At 35.8% G+C, this 22,875-nt stretch overlaps 1 protein-coding gene across 6 annotated transcripts in view; it reads left to right on the top strand.

The window, feature by feature from the left end:
• FSD1L (fibronectin type III and SPRY domain containing 1 like) overlaps positions 1-22,875 on the top strand; it is a 160,055-nt gene that overhangs the window by 111,433 nt on the left and 25,747 nt on the right. For 3 of the 6 annotated variants that reach the window (XM_069090653.1, XM_069090650.1, XM_069090648.1), the window contains 4 exons: positions 2,640-2,665; positions 7,968-8,089; positions 15,158-15,367; positions 20,637-20,735. In XM_069090653.1, coding sequence (XP_068946754.1) covers positions 2,640-2,665; positions 7,968-8,089; positions 15,158-15,367; positions 20,637-20,735 — 457 coding nt within the window. The remainder of the gene's footprint in view (positions 1-2,639; positions 2,666-7,967; positions 8,090-15,157; positions 15,368-20,636; positions 20,736-22,875) is intronic. The other 3 variants (XM_069090652.1, XM_069090651.1, XM_069090649.1) reach the window with 1 other exon arrangement.

Raw genomic sequence — 22,875 nt, 5'->3', positions numbered from 1 at the left:
GTATGGGAAGCATACCAAGGGTGGTATGAACCTAGTAAGAACCTAGACAAAAATTGAGGCTACATATGAGAAGGCTTCAGCCAAAAGATTCAAAAAGAATGAAGGGCACTAGTTGTACTGTTTCTTGGATTTTAACAGTGGCCAGGATCTAACAATCATGTGTTCACAAAAATGATTTCCGACTTGGATGAGAATCATTGCTGTTATTAGTACTTTTCATTTAGAGAAGACTAACATCCTTGAACTCCTATTCTTTATGATGTTACAATATTTTAGGAAGGTTGTACTCACAGTATATATGAAGGTAGATGAGAAGGTATTGAGGATACTGACCAGTTCTTCATGACATGAAATGAAAAAGTTGCCAAAAGGCTGATTGGGATACTAGGGCTTCCTGGCATCCTTCTGCTCTAAGAGTTGTTATCCAGGATGATCAAACTGACAGAAAAACACAAATTATAGATTTAGAGTTCACCTAGTCCAACCACTTTATTTTATTTAAAATTTTTGTTGATAGTGTCACTTTTACTTTTGAACGTATCCCTTGCTGCTTCCATTCTTCGTGAGCCAGTCTCTTTGAACAAACAATAAAAAAGAGGGGGGGAAAGTAGTTCACAAAAACTAACCAACACATCAGCTCTTCGTGATGATACACACAATGTTGCAGTATTCTGCCCTCAAAACTGTCCCATTTTGCACATGAGGAAGCTGAAACTCAGATTTTAAGTAATCTACTGTTGCACTTTTTAATTATCTTTTGGTTTACCTGCAGTTTTAACTTTTCAGAGACTGGCATTCCATGACTTTGCCCTAAATTATTTTGTCACATAGTTATATATCGTAAATTACTTCATGACATAAATAATATTTAAATTATATGTCATAAATTTAAAAATACTAATTTTTAAAAGATGGACCTTTGTTTTAGATGATGCACTCACTTCCTCACAGGTGTCTTCTATCATCTCAAGGGTATAGTTACAGTGACTGGCAACACTAATTTTCTGATCTATTACTATTCTGCCTTAACCATTCAGAAGAAAATCAAGTTGAGGGAAATAGCCTAATCAAAGGAACTACCTCCACTCCTGTCTCATTCAGTGGCATCTTTTTTTCCCTTTCCCTTATCACTCCTACACCTTACCTCTTCTCTCTTTTTCCTCTCCTCTCTCTCATAGCTGTGGCCTATCTCCTACCCTACACAAATGCTGTGCTTAGACTGTTAACCCCCTACATTTACCTCTGCCCTCAGTTGTTGAAAAAGTCTACAGCCATCACACTTTCACTAGACAACTATGTTTCTAGTAGTTGGGGAGTCTTTACACCTGATCCATTTCTTTCTGCCCTGTTAAGTTTGCTTGTAGTGTTTTACTATTGGCATAACCTTTTGAAGAGCTAAGCCTAGCTTACTTAGAGTCTGGCTCCTATTGGCTGGGTGATGTGATAGAGAATACTAGTTTCCCCTTACACTTCTGTAGTGTATCAACTCTCTCTCTCTCCCTTTCCTTCTTTTCTTCCTTCCTTGCTGTTCCTCCTCACCCTTTTCTCTCTCCTATCTCTCTGTTTACATAGAGAAATTTTGATCACTTAAACCTTTGAAGATATCTTGGGGTTTATGGGCTAGATTTCTTTTTTTCTCTTCCCTATTTATTCTATCATTAAAAAAAAAACTGGGGGGCGGCCAGGTAGCACAGTGAGTAAGAGCACTGTCTCCAGTGTCGGGATGACCTGGGGATCGAATCCAGGCTCAGACACTTAGCACCACACCCAGAAATAACTGGCCGTGTAACCTTGAGCAAGTTACTTAACCCCGATTGCTTTAAAAAAAAAAAACTGGGACAGTTAACTTTTTTTTTTTGCCTGATATGGTTTCATTTATGTTTCTTGAAATACAGCATTGAAAACTCAGACTTTGATAAAGCCCATTGTGATTAGAATAGAGCTACTTGGCCATGTCTTAATCCCATATCACTGGCTTTCACTGCTTGTCCAACAGGTTCCAGTCCAAGCTTCACTTGGTAATTGTTCGGGTTTTGATGTCTCACAGTGAGTGTAAATAGCATTTTTTTCTGTTTTGGCCAGAAACCGTGAAGGTCTTCCTTTCCCTGACTGATTTTTTTTTTGACTGATTAAAGAGGCCATTTTTTTTTGCCTCAGTTATTACCTAGTCTTAATCACTGAATGGGTATTGCCTCAGACAAACAGACGTGGGAAACACCTTAACTTCAAAAGGCCAAGGTCTCCCACTGCATCCAGGGCCATCTCCAGTCATCCTGATCTATAATTTGCCACTGGAACCAGATGGCTCCAGTGGATAGAGTGAAGCTGGTGAGTTTGCACAGCGCTGCCTCACTTAAATTCAATAAACTTGCAAGTCAAGACATCACCTTCCTTATGTCTTTGGTCTTCTTTGAGAATGAAGGACAAACAACAATAATATCAACTCTAGGGGGAAAATCTATTTTCCCTTTTGAAAGTTGACCATCCATCAACTTCCTGTTTTGTTTTTGCCCGATGGATATTTTCAGTTCTTAACTCATTTGCACAGTAGAGATGACTGATAGATTCTGAGTTGATCAAACTTCTTCAGGTCACTAGCTCTTACTATTTATCCCTTAGTTTCTTTATTTTATTTCCAGGATGACTTCCTTCAGAAAACATTCAGGTTGGTTTTTCTAGATTCCTCTTGTTAACATTTTTACAACACCAATATATATATATATATATATATATATATATATATATATATATATATATTTTGCTTTTTGGAGGGCAGTTGGGGTTAAGTGACTTGCCCAAGGTCACATGGCTAGTTTTTGTGTTAAGTGTCTGAGGCTGGATCCGAACCTAGGTCCTCCTGACTCCAGGGCCTGTGCTCTATTCACTGTGCCACCTAGCCACCCCCAATACCAAAATATTCTAAATGCACAGGGAAGTAGGAGGCATTACTTCCACAAAGGGAAGAGATGTGAGTCATGATCTCACACTTACATAATGGCAGAGATAGTTTTTGTGAAGAATGTTTAAGGTGTCTGGACAGAGAATTGAGTAGAGATAAAAGAGATGAGAGGCAATAGATGATGAATGAATATTCTAGTGTTTATAATGAATGGAATATATAGGATAAGGGGAAGTTGTGAGAATAATATAGGTACTTTTACTATATCTACTAAAAATTATGATTATTACTAATAACAGGTGTATATTTTCTTAAAGGAGAGTTTTATTTAAGGGTCATTGTCATGCATTTCTGCTTTAGCAAGGTAGGGTAGGCAAGGTAGATGGCAGCTTAGGGGGTACAACAATCAAGGGAGTACAAGATATACTTCTTATCATTAATAAAGGTAAATTCAGTTCAATTCTGTAATCATTTGTTAAGTGCCTACTGTGTGCTAGGTACTGTGCTAAGAACTAATATAAATAAGAAAAAGAAAGCTCCCTTTACTCAAGTAGCTTACAATCTAATTTGAAGAAGACAATATCTGAAAAGAATCTGGAAATGAGGGGTGAACCAGGGGGTACCTGGCATGAGGTCATGATCTGTGGAGTTAAACCAAGCAAAACTGCTGATGGAAAGTGGAGAGTTAGGTGGAAAGTTCAGATCCTAGTCTTCTTTAAAGGAAGTCTTAGGGAAGAGTTTATACTCTTCTCTCCAGCCCCCCAGAGGGAGAGAGGAGTATGTGAGAAGATGTTGAGTATCCAAAACTTAGTGTGATGATGAGATTTCAGATGATAAGCTTATCCTGAGTAGGGCATGATATTCCTGGAGTCTAAACTAAGCAGAGCTGCTGAGGATAGATGGAGAATTAGGTGGAAAGTTAACTGCTTTTAGTGCCAGACGCTGAGTTACTTTATTATCTTTCTCCATGAGGCTGAGTTACTTTCTTGTCTTTTATTATAAAGATTCAAAGCTGCCTCAGACACAGGGGTGGGAGTGCAGTGGCCAGATCTTAGAGCAGACCTGCACAACTTGGCAGTAGGTAGGCCCAAAATTAAAACAGACTGAACTTCAGCCTGCAAATAGGTTTTTAGTGGCTCACTTTCCAAGTAAAGGTAAAATTAATAATGAAACTATTTTGTAAATAAGTCACATTAATAAAGGGAAATTTCAATTAATATCAATTAATTATACTTATTACTTCATATTTTTACTTATCATGAAATTGCTTCTCTCAGACTAGAGAAAGACTGATGAGGGGTGGTTGCCATGGGTCATGTGACAGATAGGAGAGAATGCACGGTGGCAACCTACCTACCAAGTTACATGACAGGCACAATAGTGACTAGTGGAAGGCAGGTTAAGTGGGGCACAGATAAGGCACTCATTACATCTTTACTTTCTTTTACATCCTCTAGATTTTTCAAGGGCTACCTGAAATCCTTTGGCAGGCCACATGTTATACAGGCCTGCCTTAGAACATATGAATATTTTCCTTAATTTTGAATGCATACTGGAGTTTTAGGATTAGTGAGGGAGGCAAAGTTGGGGAGATCTCTAGAGAAATGTATCACTACAAGGAAGATTACATGTTGATGTGAGAGGTAATTTGACAAATTAAAGCAGCATATATATATATATATATATATATATATATATATATATATATATATACACATATATAAAATTCTATTTTGGGGGTATGGAAAGCTATTTGGAAGGAAAGTAGCCATTGTGGTGCAGTAGAAAGAGTACTGGCTTTTTAATCTATCTATTCTAATGTATTTATCTACCTATCTGCCAAATGTATATATATTTTAAAATGTGTGTATAGAAAAAGATGGAGTCTGAGGATCTGGGTTCATATCCTGTCAGTTAACCTCCCTCTCCCTCAGTTTCTTCAACTATAAAATGAGTTTGGACTAGTAGGTGTTAATGGTCCTTTAGAGGTCTAGATCTATGATTATCCACTAAATCACATCTCTGCCACTTCTTCCTGTGTGACTATAGGCAAGTCACTTAATCTTTCTGGGCCTTAATTTTTCTCATCTGTAAAGTAAGGTCCTTTTCAAGTCTAAATTTCTTATTCAGTGATCTTCACTTTCATTTTAAAGCATTATAAATAAACCAAGAAAGGCATATATTTAATAATAGTAGACATTTAAATATCAAAAACAAAGTACTTTACATATATGCTCCTCTTTAGCCTCACAACAAACCAAATAGGTAAATATTATGAATATTATTTTTGCTTTACAGATAAGGAAATCAAGGCTCCAAGAAGTCAAGTGGCTTGCTCATGGTACATGAATGTCTTAGGTAGGATTCTAGATTCTAAATCCAGCACTCATTTCATTACATCAGGCTGCCTTTCTTCATAATGAATCAAGTCATAATTAAAATGCAAGATTTTAATATAATTAAAATGCAAGATTTTAATGTAATTAAAACCATTATTAAACTAAGCCATAATTGAAATATGCAGGCTAAAATACTACAGTGTGGCATTAAGGCATGATGTAGCCATTTAGGCATAATTGTCTAAATATATTCAGCTTTTTCAATGTAGTCTAGAAATTCAAATTTTGAAAACAAATATGTAATTTATCTATAAAAATATGTTACACATATATCTTACATATGCACATATGTATTTTACAGTCCTGTGTATAGTTTTTGCTTTCTTCATAAGGCATATATATCAAAACAGTTTTGTTTTAGGGTTTTGGTAATTCTTTCCAATGTGCCTTTTAAAAAAATGATTTCTAAAAACACTAAAATTAGCTACTTCCTAGGTGTCACAGATTGGTAGATGTGAATTTATATGTAAGTTTCATTGCCTTTTAAAATGCATGAATATTTTTAAAACATTGTATCTTTGTTGTAGATACATTTCATTGTATCTTTTCATTAACTAAAATTTTAGTTCCATTTCATTGAACTAAAATTCATATATAGTTTGTGTTAGGTTTGATGGGAACCAAATTACTTAGTAGTCATCATTTGTTCAACATGGATTTATTTTGACTGTTTTGCACATAATGTTTTTAGGTGTCAAAACTGCTTCGAAAAATACAGAAATTGTCTTATCTATGACTTGACCCAACATAAGTACTATGTACAATAGTACATAAGCACTATTGAAATGGTGCTTATCAGGAACCTAAGATTGAATTTGAATTCTTGGGTCCTCTTGGTGATTGTACCTTGGTATGCAGATTGTTCTCGTTAAAACACCCTTTCCCTAGATTTGAAATTAAATAACGTAAGAGCAGTCTGGTTGAGATATCTCCTTATTGCAAGGTTTGATTCTGATTCTCTGGTTAGTTAAGTGGTGTCTCTTTCTTCACTCTGTGTTACATCTCTTATTCATGCTTGGTTGAAAGAGTTAGCTTTCCCTGAGTTCAGCCTGACAACCAATTTACCATGCTTGTGGTAATTTATTATGCTTGGAAAAATTAGAATTTTAGAAGAAAATGTAACATTTAAAAAGTATTCTGGTTCTTTAAGGCAAAACACTAATTGCAAATGAAAATAAGCAGTGCATTATTTTTATTTTATTTTTTTTGTCCAGATTTTATGATTTAATTCCTGGAGAGGGATCTGGGTAAGGGAATTCCCTCAACCAATGAAAATTGTTCACTGTTCTGCAATTTATAGCCTTACAGAGTTCCAGGGGCACTGAGACTTTAAGAGACTTGCTCAGGTTCACATAGCCAGAGGTTGGACTACTTTATTATGACCTATTAATTAAAAGACAAATGCATAGAAATCAGATAGATTTCTATCTAAATTCAATTTTGATAACAAATTGATAAGTAAGCCTTTTAAATATACCTGTACAGGCATTTTGTAAATTTAAGATGCTCTATCATAGTCAGATCACACCTAGAATATAGTGTTTAGTTCTGGGCTCCACAATTTAGGAACAATATGGATAAGGTGGATAGTGTCTAGAAGAGGGCAGCCAGGGTGTTGAAGGACCTGAGTTCATGTCATATGACTGTTGGTTGAAGGAACTGAGGATGTTCAGCTTGGAAAAGAGAAGACTGACAGGGGAGGAAGGGGACATGATAACTGAATAATAATAGCTGTTTTTGGAAGGCTGTTATATAGAAGAGGAATTAGACTTCAGTTTAGCCCTGTAAGGCAGAACCAGAATCAGCAAGGTAAATGTTGCAAAGAGGGAAATTTTGGTTTGTCAGGAAAAACTTCCTAACTATTAGAACTGCTCAAAAGTAGACTGTACTGGTTGTTCCCTTTCCCTAGAGGTCTTCAAGTCAGAGCCAGGATGACCACATGTTAGTTAATGTTATAGCGGATTTCTTTTAGATGTGGGTGGGCCTAGATCACCACTGAGGTTTCTTCTAATTCATATTTTGTGACTTTATGAAAGTCAAGTTTGCCAACCCTTGCTTTTTCAAATGATATCAGTACTTTAATTAATCTTTAATTTTAAAACAGTATTAAAAATGCAATAGTTGTAGTCTAATTACAAAGCAATACAATACTGTTATAGTTGTTGATCATTTAACTCTTTCACCTAGATCCTCTTATTCACATTTACCAAGGTATTTATCTTCTCTTTTGAGGATACATTTTCATGTGAACTGATATTAAAAAAGAGAGTATGAATAGAAAGAACTATTTAATTATAATTTTTGGCATTTGGGAAAATAATTGAGACTGGCATTGTGAGATTTTGGTATGATTTTATGTGTTTTGTGATTTGTTATATGTTTATTATTTTGGTTAAATACATATATATGTATAAATATTGAATGAGGGTCACCAAATCCATTGAGAAGTTTTAATTTATCTTCACATTAAAGAATATTTTACAATTTTTAGTATAATTTTAGAAAGAACCCCAAAGCACGTTATAGTTGGATATTGATGTTTATCTTTGGTACCATCTCCTGAAATTTTTAAACATTTCTGCACTTATTCATTTTATGAATTAATTTGGTAGTCTCCCATGATTTTTCCTCCATTTTTTTTAACCATGTCACTTTTGTATTTGCTATAGAGTCACAATGGCTTCAGCTTTTCGCCTTTCTTTGAAACCAAAGGTCAGTGATAACATGACTCACCTAATGGTGGATTTTTCTCAGGAAAGACAGATGCTCCAGACTTTGAAGTTTCTGCCAGGTAAATATACAATTAAAGTGGTGCTCTTATATTAAATAGATTTTCTCCCCTTAAGTTTTTCTGTAGTGTTTGGATTACTTTCATTTAGCTGTAAGTGTATGAACAAAATTAACAATATTGTTGTTGTTTAGTTGTGTCACTTGTGTCTGACTCTTCATAATCCCACTTGGAACTTTCCTGGCAAAGATACTGGAATGGTTGGCCATTTCCTTCTTCAGCTTATTTTATAGATGAAGAACTGAAGCAAACAGGGTTAAGTGACTTGCCCAGGGTTACATAGCTAGTAAGTGTCTAAGGCCATATTTGAATTCAGGAAGGTTAGTCTTCCTGACTTCAGGCCTGGCACTCTATCCACTGTAGCACTTTTAATAGTGTTAATTTTTTAAAAATTTAATATCTTATTTTTTCCCCAATTACATGTAGAAACAACTTTTAACTTTTTTTTTTAAACTTTTGAATTCCAAATTTTCTCCCTCTCTCCTTTGTCTCCTCCCCTCATTAGGAAAGCAGGAAATTTGATGAAGATTATATATGTGCGGTTATGTAAAACAATATTTCCTTGTTAGTCATGTTGTAAAAGTAAATGCAGACAAGAAAACAATAAAAATAAAGAAAAAGTATGCTTCAATCTATATTCAGTCTCCATCAGTTTTTTCTCTTGATGGATAGCATTTTTCATCATAAGTCCTTCAGAATTGTCTTAGATCTTTGTTTTGCTGAGAATAGCTGTCATTCACAGTTGATCATCATACAGTATTGCTGTTCCTATATATAGTGTTCTCCTGATTCTACTTATTTCAGTTTGTATCAGTTCATGTAAGTCTAGGTTTTTGTGAGAGCATGCTGTTCATCATTTCTTATTCTTACTATTCTTATGTCCATTGTTTCTTATATTATCACAATCATATGTTATCACAATCATATATGACTTGTGCAGCCATTCAGTGGAGTGTTAATTTTAAAATGGCAAAGGTAGGGTAAATTTTTCATTAAATAGTCCATTCTGTTATTGCATGCATTATTTTTTTTATTAATTGAACTATTAAAATAACAGTTCTCAATCAGGTAGCCAGTCATTTAAAAAAGTTGAGACAAAATGGGTATAAATGATGTAGTTTTTAAAAATGTTTAATGGATGATGGTTTGGGAAATATGTAGTGAGTTTATAGTTAAATAATCTAGCATTGGTTATTTTTTAAAAAAATTTTGAGTAAAATTTGAAGTGATATGTTATTACTAAGGCAATGCATATTAGCTTGAAAAAACTTTTAAAATCTACCTAGAGAGGCTGATCAAATAAAGTTGCTCTTGTGTAGGTCTGCCTTAACTGCTGAACCTGATACTGAATAACTTTTTATTTTAAGGCACTTAGATTATTGCTTTGGATACTACTAGAGACCATGTGGTACAATGAAAATATCGTGTAGATTTGGAGTCAGATCTTGTTTTGAATTTTGACTCTAGCTATGGTTGGGCCTGGTACAAATCACTGAACTTCCTGAGCCTCAGTTTTCTCATGTGTTAAATAAGGATTTTTATTATATATAAATTTTTATTTATTTATTTGTTTATTTTTTAATTTTTGCTCTTTGGAGGGGCAATTAGGGTTAAGTGACTTGCCCAAAGTCACATGGCTAATAAGTGTTAAGTGTCTGAGGCTGGATTTGAACTCAGGTCCTCCTTCTATTCACTACACCATCTAGCCACCCCATTAAATAAGGAATATAGAATAGATTATTTGTTTTTATTTTTTGCTTTTTGGAGGGCAGTTGGGGTTAAGTGACTTGCCCAAGGTCACACGGCTAGTTTTTGTGTTAAGTGTCTGAGGTAGGATTTGAACTCAGGTCCTCCTGACTCCAGGGCCAGTGCTCAATTCACTGCGCTACCTAGCCACCCCCTGGAATAGATTATTTCTATTGTGCATTTCAGCTTTGGGTTTTATGAGCTGTAAAATGGAAACAATAATACTAGCACTACTTGCTTTCCTTAGAGTTAAAAGGATTAAATGAGATGACTTTTATAAGTGTTTAAGGCCTATCTTGGACATTAACTATTAATAATAGCAATAGAAGTAGTAGTAGCAGTAATGGAAAATTGGTGATTATTATGATTGAATCAATCAGTAAATAAGCATTCATTAAGTATCTCCTGTGTGCATATACTAGTCTAGGTGCTGGGGATACAAAGGCACAAACAGAAGCAGTTCTTTCTCTCAAGGGGTGCGCATTCTGTCTGGGGAGGCAAAGTGTAGGTAGGGTGTCCCAGAAGTCCTAGTGCAGTTTTAAACTTTAATAGCTGGTAGTCATTGGTAATAGCTGGCTCAATTGGATTGGGGCAGCTGGATGGCACAGTGAATAGAGTGCCAGGCCTGGAGTCAAGAAGACTCATTATCCTGAGTTTACATCTGGCCTCAGACACTTACTAGTTGTGTGACTCTGGGCAAGTCACTTAACTGTATTTGCCTCAGTTTCCTCATCTGTAAAAGGAAATAGCAAACCTCTGTTGTATCTGTGCTAAGAAAACTCCCAAATGGTTCACAAAGAATCAGACTCAACTGAAACTGAACTTGTTTGTATTATGGCACCTAAGAGTTATTTGGCTTTATAAGTTTTAATTGTTTAAAATTGCACCAAGACTTTTGGAACTTTTTGTATATGTATATAACGAATAAACATAAAAAATAGTACAGGTTACTTAAAGAAGATGGGTACTGCATTTTGGGATGATCAGGAAAAGTTTTAAGTAGAAGCTAGTGCTTGAAATGAGTCTTGAAAGAAATGAGAGATTTTCTCTAAGACAGAAGTGAGGAGGGACATAAAGTAAAATGTAAAATAAGTACTATATTAATTGAAATTTACCTACCTGGAAGTGTTTTTCAAAAAATAATTAAAATACCAAAATTCTATGAATTCTGAAAAATTTGAATTGGTTCTGTGCTAATCTGTGTTATTCTTTTAATTATAAACTTGAATTCAGTCAACTTAACGAAAAACTATGTGTAAAGTGCTTGCTTGCCAGGTGGTGACTAAGCGAATAAGTAGATTTAAACAAGATCAGATTTTAGAAACTTTTATCTAAACTCTTTAGTTTGCTAATGTAAACCACACAGTTCAGTCAGTTCACTAATTTATATGAGTGCCTATAATGTGCTTGTCCCAATGTTCAAATGGTTGCGGAGCTTGTTTGTAGTCTTTTTGGGAAGACAGACAATATTCATGAACTAATCACTGTCCATCATGGTAGATTTATTTACCTTGTCATATTTATGTACAATATAATCCAATATGTAGATATGCATATATGTAATTACATAATACCTAGTATATATATATATGTATATTGCTGAAGAGCACATATTTTGTGCTTTAGCTAGTATTCATTTTTCCTTAGCACTCCTAGTATATGCCGTCCAATCAAACATCTAATATATACTGTTTACTATATGAAGCATATGGAAGACATAGAAAAATAATCTACATATTTACTCCATTTCAGCCAACAGGGATTGTTACAATTAGACCTTGACATTGTAAATGTTTGAATTCCCTGCTTAAAAATTTATTTTCCCCTATCTGACCTCTCCTATCACTTCACTTCTCTTTATGCCTCATCCTTTCTACACTTATTTCTTAAACCTCATGAAGATTTCCATTCCCATCATCCCTCAGTACTTTCTCAGGACATTATCTATGCTCTGATTTCACTCTTCTCCTTCTCCAACTTCAAATAAATAGGTAATCATTTCAACTCAACACTATCCTCTGCTCTAGAATTTCATGTCACCTTGTTGAGCTGCCACTTTTCTTTTTAAACATCAGCTCTGAATTACTCCTGCCATCTGTGTCCTCTATTCCTAGTCATGAGTCACCATGCTGAAGTAAAGTTGAAGGAAGCTTTATAATTGTGCTGGAAATATTATGAATTCATGTTACCACACTTCAAGTGGACCCTCACTACACCAAGCAAATAATTTTATTCCTCCCTAATTGATCTTGTTTTGGGACTGGGAGGGGAAGCAATCGGGGATAAGTAACTTGACCAGGGTCATATAGCTCTTAAGTGTCTGAGGCTGCATTTGAACTTGGCTACTCCTGACTCCAGGGCTAGTGCTTTATCCACTGTGACGCCTAGATGACCCCCTAATTGATCTTTAATCTCACACTTCACAGCAGCTATTCCAAACTTCATCCCTCCTCAAGCCTTCTACACTTCTCCATCTCAGCTGAAGACCTTGCATACTTTATTGAAAAATTGAGGCCATTCAATCTGAGCTTCCTCCTTTTCCAATCTCTTCATCTTAAAACCCCTCAGAATTATCTCTCATTCTTTCCTCCTTTTACCAAGCTTCTGACAAAGAAATAGTACTTCTCTTTGCCAAGGTGTTCACCCGTGCACTTCATCCTATTTCTTCCTGTCTTCTCCAGCATATTTTATATCCTTCCTCATTCTCTCTGACACCTAAATCTTCAACCTCTCCCTATCAACTGGTTCCTTTCCTGCTACCTTCAAATGTGCCTGTCTCCCTCATTCTATTGTCCTCATCTCTCCATGCTTTCTGAGCCAAAGTCCTTGAAAAAGTTGTATATACTTAAGTCCACTTCCTCTCCTTTCACTCACTATTTAACCTTTTACAATTTGGTGTGTGACTTCAGAAATCACTTTCACCAAAGTTACCAGTGAGCTCTTAATTTACAAAACTGAGTCTTTTCTCAGTCCTAATCAAGAACATTTATCTGTTATATTTGACATTGTTGAACAACCTTTTCTTCTCTTGGCCTTCATGATGCTACTTTTACTCTCTTCTGGTTCTCTTTTTTCCTCTTTGATCAGTGATCTTTGCTGGGTTTTTATCCAAATACTTAATAACTGTGGTTGTTACTCTCTTAGTAACCTCATCAACTTTCATGAGTTTAACTCTACTTTCTATTCAGATGACTTTCAGATGTATACACTCAGTCCTAGTTTTTCACTTCAGTTTCTATCCTATATCACCAGTTGCCTAGGGATGTTGCAAATTGAATGTTTCAAAGACACCTTAAACTTAGCAAGTTTAAAACTGAACTCATTGTCTTTTCCACTAAACCCTTCCATTAAACTTCTCTATTTCTGTTAAATGCCTCACTATTATCCTAGTGTTTGAGGTTCATAATCTTAACATTATCCTTTACTCTTTGCTCTCTCACTCAACACATATCCCATTAGTTGTTAAAGCTTGATTTTTTTACATTCACAACAGCGTTTGCTTCTGACCCATTTCTCTATTCACATAGCTACAAGTCCTAATCTTGAAGATTATTGAAATGAATTCCTAATTGGTTACCTGCCTTAAATCTCTCCCTACTAGGGGTGGCTAAGTGGTGCAGTGAATATAGCACCAGCCCTGGAGTCAGGAGGATCTGAGTTCAAATCCTGCTTCAGACACTCAACACAAAAACTAGCGGTGAGACCTTCGGCAAGTCACTTAACCCCAACTGCCCTCCAAAAAGCAAAAAAAAAAAAAAATCTCCCTACTTTAGCCCATCCTCAACAGTCCTGCCAAAGTGATTTTATTAAGTATACATTTAACCATGTGACACCTCTACTCAAACAACTCCAGTGACTTCTTATTATCTCTAGGATAAAATATATACTCCTGTGTTTAGTTTTTAAAGCCATATGGCACTTGGCCCCAACCTTTTGGCCCCTAGTTTCATTGAATATTACTTCCCTTCCCAATTGTCCACATCTTATGACTTCTTGGGCCTTCTCTTGCTGATATTTTGCTTCCAAATTATGATCTATATTCACATGCTTTTTGAAGATTTTCTAGCTCATTCAATGCTTCCTCTATGATATTTGAAGAGATGCTGATTTAGTTCAATATATGCCCATAAGGTTTTATCTTGATGCAAAGTAAAGTTTCATCTTTCCTGTTGAAGGTGTAATCTGATTATATTTTGCATCAAAAAGTGGCAAATATGTATTGAAAGAGCTCATTAAGAGATGAAGATTAATGTCATTTTAGGAAATTGAATAAGGAGACCATTCTGCAATGTTTGACCTTTCTGTAGGGATTTGTGATATAGGACGAAGCCTCTACTAGAATTAACCATGGTGGCAAAAAATTTTTGTGACTTGTTACTGCAAATGTTTAATAGAATGATTAGAAACACAAAATAGGGGCGGCTAGGTGGTGCAGTGAGTAGAGTACTGGACCTGAAGTCAGGAGGACCTGAGTTCAAATGTGGACTTATACAACACCAAAAAAAACCCAGCTCAGTGACCTTGAGCAAGTCACTTAACACCAACTGCCCTCCAGAAAGCAAAAAAAAAAAAAAAAAAGAAACACAAAGTAGAACAGTTTTGGAAACTCTGTATCTTATCTTTTTAAATGCAAAGGGCTAATATTGAAACCTGAACCAAATGCTTTTTTTATCATCATCATCTTTTGGAAAATTAGTACCAGTGAAGTTATTTTAGGTATTTGTTTTGATATCTATTACATTTTATTTTTACATTCTTCTTGCATTTTGGATCTGAAAATTTACATCTTGATCTTTATTTGTACTTGATTTTACTATTGTACTATATATACTAAGCATAGGCTAGAAATATAAACTGCTTGAATCCAATTGTCAAAGATATCTAACAAACTCATTTTTTTCACTTAACCTTTAATATAAATGTGATCTATTTATAGTGAGGTACTATTTAAAATACCATAGATGGCTCTTGAAAATATAAGATTAGTAACTGCTCTTAAATGTTGACATTGAATTATTTCTCTCATTTCCTCTTTATTTGAATATTAGGACTCATAATTTTTAATTTCTTTGAAATTATTCCTTTCTTTAATGCTAAGGATTGGGATTGTCTTTAAAATTAATTTTTATATAAAACATTTTATGTTTTTAATGACAGTTCAAAAAAGTATCCTTTTTAAAAACAAAATGTAAAGAATCTAGGATAGTCACTTTTCTTAACTGGAGCTTCTCATGCAGTTCAAAAGCAGAATGAAAATATAAATGTTTGAATGACAACATAAATATTTGATTAGAATTCTGATAGCTTTTTTCTCTTTTTTTGTAGTTCCCAAAGCTCCAGAGATAGATCCAGTAGAGTGTCTGGTAGCTGACAATTGTGTAACAGTTGCTTGGAGGATGCCAGAAGAAGATAATAAGATTGATCATTTTATACTAGAATACAGGAAAACAAATTTTGATGGACTTCCACGTGTAAAGGATGAGAGATGCTGGGAATTAATAGATTACATTAAGGGCACTGAATATACACTCTCTGGTAAAGACTATACATTCTCATTTTCAGAAATCAGTTCGTGAAAATTGCTAACTTATATATAATGAGTTGCTATAAAGGAATGATGTTTAAGAATCCAACATAAAACTTAATTTTGAAATATTCATTAGCAATGCCTTTCTGAAGTTTTAAATTTGCTTCTTATCCTCTTTTATTGTGTGTTCTTTTTTATAACAAAAGGTACATTTTCTTTTTTACTGATACATATATTTATGAATGTTATTACTTTCTTGAGATATATTTCCAGTGATAGGATTAGTAGATCGAAGGATTACCTTCATGATTCTTTTGGCTTCTTGGCAGATTGCTTTCCAGAAGGATTTTACCACCTCCCATAGATACCAACAGTGTGTATATATGTGTTCGTTTTTTTCTAACATCCCAGACAATGTGATTATGTTTAATTAATTTTTACTCAACTACTGTTTAATTTGCATTTTTTTAGTTATTGAAATTGAACAAATTTTCTGATGTCTGCATGCTATTTGTTTTTCCTAAAAATATAAATTGTCTGTATATATACTTTGATCATTTATCCCATAGATATTCGATATTATCTTTAGAGGTTTGTATCAGTTTTTTGTGAAGGGGTGTCCATTCAAGTCAGCAAGCATTTATTAAGCATCTACTACGCGCCAGGGACTGTGCTAAGCACTGGGGATACAAAGAAAGGCAAAGAGTCGCTGCTTCCATGGATACCGTCTGATGGGGGGGGGCGGGGCATGCAGACATCTGTGTCCAGGCAGCCTAGTTACATGGTAAACTGGAGATGGTCACAGAGAGAAGGAACTAGCATTAAGGGGGATCTGAAAAGGCTTCTTGTACAGGGTAGCATTTTAACTGAGACTTCAAGAAGGCCTGGAGGTAGAGATGAGAAGGGAGAGTATTCCAGGCATGAGAGATAGCTTGGGAAAACACATCTATTTGGGAGATAGAGTGTCTTGAGAAACAATAAGGAAGTCAGTGTCCCTGGATCATAGTGAAGGAGAGTAAGATATAAGGTTAAGGTTGGACTGCAATGGAGAGAGACTTGAGTCAGGGAGACCAAACAGCAGAATATTTCAGTAGCCTAGACATGAGGGGATGAGGGCCTACATCAGGGTTGTGGTAGTGCCAGAAGAGAGAAGGGATGCATACCAGAGCTTTTGTCAAGGTAGACTTTACAATAGGACTTGACAACAAATTACTGTGTACTAGGGGAAAGGGGGAGGAGTTAGTAGTAGAGGAAGACATTTAGGTTGAAAGCCTGGGTGACTGAGAGGATGGTAGTACCTTCAACAGTAATAGGAAAGTTATGAGCAGGGGAGGATCTGGGGAGAAAGATATTGAGTTCAATTTTGGGCATTTTGAGTTTAAGATGACCATGAGATATTCAGTTTGAAATATCTGTGGGCCAATTGGAGACAAGACACTAGAGGTTAAGGATGAGGCTAGACTTTGATTAGTTAACCTGAGAATCATCAGTATAGAAGTGATAACTGAGTCTATGACAGGAATTGATAAGATCACAAAATAAACTCCTATAGAGGGAGAAGAGAAGAGGGCTAAGAATAGAACCTTGAGGACACCTACAGTTTGTATGTATGACCTGAATGAAGTTCCAGCAAAGTAGAGTGAGGAGTGGTTTGATGTATAGGAGGAAAATTAGGACAGAGCAATGTCACAAAACCATAGAGAAGAGAGTATTCAGGAGAGATGGTGATTGACAATGGCAGAGCCTGTAGAGAGTTCAAGGATGATAAGAGTTGTGAAAAGGCTATTAGATTTGTCATTTAAGAAATCTTTGGTGACTGGAGAGATCAGTTTCAGTTGAATGATGAGGTTGGAAACCAGAATGTAGAGAGTTAAGAGTGAAAGGAAAGCAGGAGAGGCACCTAGTATAAACAGCGTCCTCAAGGAATGTAGCCAGAAAATGGAAGAAACATAGAGAGTTGCCAGTGGGGTGGATGGAGTGACCCTCCTTCATGCTAGTTTGTTCTCTCTATTGATTATATCTCAAAATGAGGGGGTTTTTCAGGATAGAGGAGATGTGGGAATATTTGTAGGAAGTAGAGAAGCAGCCAGTAGACAGGGAGAGATTCAAAAGGTAAGTGAGAGAATAGGGATGGTAGAGGAGAGTGTGCTGGAGAAGATGGAATGGGATGCCATCCCTGAGTGAAATGTTCCTTATGAGGCCAAAAAAGTTTATTTTATGTTTTAATGTTTAACACATTTTTTGTTTTTGTTTTTCTTTATAAATGAAGATTATTCATGTTCTTTCATGCTTAAAGTTTGATTCAAAATATGTGAAATTGAGTTTGAACTTGCAACAAGACTGTAGCAAAAGAGTATTCTAGTCCAGCAGTGTTTACCTTGATGAGGAGAGGGGCTACCTCTTCATTGGAGGCAGGGTGAAGGGAGGATATAGTGGTAGAGGGGATAGAAGGGTGCACCAAACTTGCCTTGTAGAAAGCTACCAGATTCATTTTTGCATGGTAAATATGAATTGAATGAACCTCAAAGGAGGAGGAACATGATCTCATGTTTTTTAGTGAAATATGAAGTAAGGTTTTCAAATGAGAAGGGTGGGGAAGGGAGCCATGGAAGGTTTGGAGAGGGATGGAAAGATTTAGAAAAGGTACTGTGGTGATGAATGGTATAGTGAATCAATTAGGGAGTAATTATGGGTGTAACAGGCCCCAGTATAGTGAGGGTCCATTAGAGATAATATAACATAGGGAAACCAGTTAGTACAGTTTCATGACTTTTTCTGCCTTTGTTCAGGAACTCATGAGTAAGAGTGAAAGGAGCAGAAGTTGGGAGTGATCTAAGACAGACTTTAGAGGGAAAGTTCTGTGATAAGATAAGCAGCCTAGGAACTGAAGAGATGAGGGTGGAGTAGAATTGAACTTGTTAACCAAAGGGTCAGTATGAAGAAGGTAAGAGTGTAGATAAGCACAGGAGTGATGGCCTAGGAAACAACTGAGGAGTGGGTGAATTGCATGTTTCAGTAAAGATGAAAAATGAGTGGAACACTTAATGAGCAGAGGATCTGCATGTGTGACTGAGGTAGGGTGGAGGAGTAGATCAAAGTAGGGTTAAATGAGTAAGTTAAGGAACTGGGAGGTTATTGTATTTATAGGAGTATCAGTATGTATGCTAACATTCTTTAATAGGAGGGCAGGAATTGAAGAGGAGTGAAAGACTGAGCCAGGCACAGCACTCACTGAGGGAAAAAGAGTGCTCAGGAGTTTTGTTGATAACACTACCAGATTCTTGATAGGAGATAAATACGGAATGGGTGAACTTCAGAGGAGGAAGAGGTTGAGACTTCAGGGGTGGGGAGCCTGCAGCCTCAAGGCTATATGTGACCCTCTAGGACCTCAAGTGCAGCCTTTTGACTGAATCCAAACTTCACAGTGTGATTGAATTCAATCAAAGGGCCACATATGGCCTCGAGGTCACAAGTTCCCCACCCCTGGTTGAGTATTAAAGGGAGAGCCTGGAATTGACTTTGGAGAGCAAGCACTGTTCTAGCTCTCCTGTCTTGACCAGTGAGTTGGGTAAAGTGAAAGTTCAACCAGTGCTGGAAAAGGTGGGCAAGGATGCTATGTCATCAGGAGGAAGCCAGGTCTCAGTGATTGCAAGATGATGGAAGGAGTGGGAAAAGAAAAGATTTAAGATGAAAGCAAGTTTATTACCTGTGGTGTAGGCATTTCAAAGGGCATAATGGTATGTTGTGGGGGAGGGATTGGTTTAAGGGGGAGGGAAATTAGGAAGTGAGCAGTGGAAGATGGAGAAGGAGGTTTGAACAGTGACATGACAGCTGGGGGTTCAGAATCACTGGGATGGGGAGGGTATTATAGGGTGGGAGTTTGTTAATCATTTAGGAATGAATTTAGGTAGATAGTCATTCCTAGGGGTTTGGCCTCTGGGTGGAATTCTCTGCAGGTAGCAATGTGTAGCTAGAAAGTTGAAAAGCAAAGTGGGAAGGGGAGGTAGCCTACATGGTGTTATGCTCAGGTGAGGAAGTTGGTGAACATGAGTTGCAGGAGACAGTGTGTTATAATGGTTGGTCTAGGAAGGCAAGGAATCTAAGAAGCTCTCCTTTCCCTGCTAGGCTCTTCTCTTTATCTGAATTTTACCTTGGTTTTCTATAGACAGATAAGTCTGCCCTTACCCTCCAAATATACCTAGTACTTACAAAGCAGCTAAGTGGCACACTGGATAGACCACTGGGCCTAGAGTCAGAAAGACCTGACTCTTTATTCCACTTCAGACACTTACTAGCTATGTAATCTTGGGCAAGTCACTTCTCTCTGCCTTAGTTTCCTCTACTCTAAAATGTAGATAGTAATAACAGTTATCTCCCAGACTTGTTGTGAGGATCAAATGAAACAATATTTGTGTGTAGTACTCAACATGATGCCTGGTACATAGTAGGCACTTAATAAATGTTTCTTTCCTTCCTGTTTCATTGATTGTTAAAAATAACTAATATGATGGCATTTTAAAGATTAACTTAATATTATCTCTGTTTAGTGTAGTACTGTATTTGTAGTATCTTATTCCTCTTTGGTATCTTAAAAATACTAATTTTGAGTGATTTTCATGTGAAAATCTTAATGATAATATCATTGTTGAGAAATTTCTAGTTATTCCTTCACTCACTGTTAATGAACACTAACTGGGAAGCACAGGTTGACTAAAAAGTTCAATGATGTAATTCCAGTGGTCAGAGAGATTAGAATCATGTGGAGGAAATGGAGATCCATAGAACTGTAATGCAAAGCATAACATGAAAGCACAGTAGGACAAATGAAAAGCATAAGACTAATTCTGACTTGAGTGGAGTATGGAAAGCTATATAAGAATGCCAAGTTTACTGAGGTGTCATTTGCTTTTTTATATTAAATGATAGTACTACTGCCAAACAAATATAAAACACCTTTAGGTTTCTCATTCCTTTTGAAGAGAATAAGTTATTAAACAATGAAATATTTGACACTGTGATTGAATTGGAGACTGAGAGGAGGTAGGATGCTTTTGACCTTTTTTAGATCAAACCATCTCATTATCTAAAGGCAAAAGAACTGTATTTGTTAATTTAAAAATCCTGTGTTTCTTTAACTGAAATACCACACAAATAATTTACCTTTTTTAAAAAAAATCTGAATGAGATGCTCTTTGTAAGACCAAACAAGTTGTTCTTAGTGGTAACATTTTATGGTTTTATTTTCCTTGTGAATGAAGATCCTTTATGTCCTTTCAGGATTAAAGTTTGATTCAAAATACATGAACTTTCGAGTTCGAGCTTGCAACAAGGCAGTAGCAGGAGAGTATTCTGATCCAATAACACTGGAAACCAAAGGTAAAATGAATAGCTACATAAAAAACAAAATTTCTATGGTTCTCTATAGTCATTTAAGGTTTTGTACCAGAAGATTAAGATTGAATTTGGGAATATATCAGGCTTGGCTCCATTTTATCTTTTCTATAAGCTCTTATCAATAGAGTTTACTCTATGTAGGACAAGTGACTTCCTTTTTCCTGATGGCTTCATTGAGATGTGTGGAAGAGGCAGAAATGACATTGAGTAATCCTCAATAGGCATCTTAATTTCATTTCACTGTAGAATGACTCTCAATGAATTATGAAAGGGCTGTTGTATATGTTGGTTTGAGAACTATAAATGCCCTTCTATAAAGTTGCCTTCTAGATTCTAGAATAATTTTTCAGTTTCCAAGCATTTCATGTAGTGACAATGTGATATGTTCTAGTTTTATAATTGTTATTTTAAGGTTTTTTGTTTTTTTTACACCTTGGGGTCTTTTGTTTTGTATTTTTTCTTTCCTATTTCCTTTTATTCACCCTGTATAACTCATTGACCAATAGACAAGCAAATTCATCAAGTTTAGCTATATTTTGTTTCCTGTACCTGAAGCTATTAATATTGTCCTCTCTAAATCTTTTAGGATTAAGACAGTCTATGGGGCTTCTCTGACTTGAGGAGCTTTCATATTGGTGTTGACGCTGGATCAGTTGTAAGAAAAAATCTCCCTTAAGTCCTAAAGATTTTAGAGAAATTTCATTCTGTTCCTACTTGAGATTTCATTTATTAAAGTGTCAGCCTTGCTGACCCTTCCTGAAATTGGACCCTTTCCCCAATTGAACAGAACCAACCTAATCTCCTACAGATCTTAGTACCACAGATATCCTGGGTACAGTCCACACCATTAGAATAGGAAATCCCAACCTGAACTAGACCAAATACCTATCCATTTATAAACATCCTCTGTATGTATTTTTCAGTAGAACTTCTTAAGTGATTCTCAATATAAATATTCAGTGGAGACAGAACTAATATAAGAGGGATATAGACATAGTTGGGGTTAAAAGGAGTCCCATGTATTCTTGGTTAGGCAAACACTAGATTTAGTGTATTAGACTTGGCTCAGGAAGAAAGATAAGGGATGAGGGGGTACAGTTTAGTTCTGTGAATAGTGATAGATAGGTAGGCAGAAGACTTTGGATCCATTCTGTTTTTCCATTTATTAAGTACCTTTTGGACCTTGAACAAGTTTATTTCTCTGATGCTTGTTCAATCTGTAAAATTAGGGAGTTAGACTGGATGACTTCTAAAGACCCTTTTTGCTTTCATTCCATGATCTTGTCACCATACGGCAAGGGAATTGTCAGTGTTTCTGTTCTTACTTCACATCCGTTCCTTTAGTTTTTTTTAAGGCCATTCATTTCAAACATTTTCTTTGTTGTAATTTTAATAGGATACTAACAAAAACTTTGCAGTTGATCCTAAGCCTAAAGGGAAATAAAAGTAGTACCTAGTTTTAAAAACACTGCTTAAATTAATATAAAAACAGTTATCACAGGGATAGGCCTTTAACCTTTAATTCATGTATGTAGGTATTCATTCACTTTTTCCAGACCCTTGGGGTAATAATAGCAGCGTGATAGTAATGCCCATCCTTTCAGGGCTGATGATCTGCTAGTGTATTTCTTTGAGTTGTTTTTTTGTAGGAGTTACTACTTCAGAAACTTGTCACAATGAAGGTAGGGCTGATTCTAAAAAAGTATTCTTTTTATTCCTTGCTTTGTCCTGTGTTTGGCCAGAAGGGTAGTCATCACCTGTTTTTCTGAGGTTCCTTCTCAGTCAGTTATAAATGATTCTAATGTGTATTTTTACCTAAGCTGTATCCACTACACCACCTGACTGCCCTAGTAATGTTTATAACTCTTTCTAAAAATATTTCTTCAACATGTGAGCATAAAGTGCCTTAGTTATTCTGTATATTATATAATATAATACAGTATATTACTTTATCTGTGGTCAGTCACATTCCTTAACATGAGATGTTACATCCAGTACAAGGGGATAGTTTTTATAACTGTTCAATAGATGAGGTTGCCCAAGGATTTCTGATTTTACTGTAGGATTATAGGATTTAGAGATGGAAGTGAACTTTGCAGTCACTCTTTTCCTATCCTATATT

Source organism: Petaurus breviceps, unplaced genomic scaffold, assembly GCF_028583685.1.
Source record: "Petaurus breviceps papuanus isolate PSGF00001 unplaced genomic scaffold, PetGlider_PUasm1.0 187, whole genome shotgun sequence".
Taxonomy (NCBI): domain Eukaryota; kingdom Metazoa; phylum Chordata; class Mammalia; order Diprotodontia; family Petauridae; genus Petaurus; species Petaurus breviceps.
The sequence above is the reverse complement of the archived record's forward strand: the minus strand, read 5'-3'. Positions and strand labels throughout refer to the sequence as shown.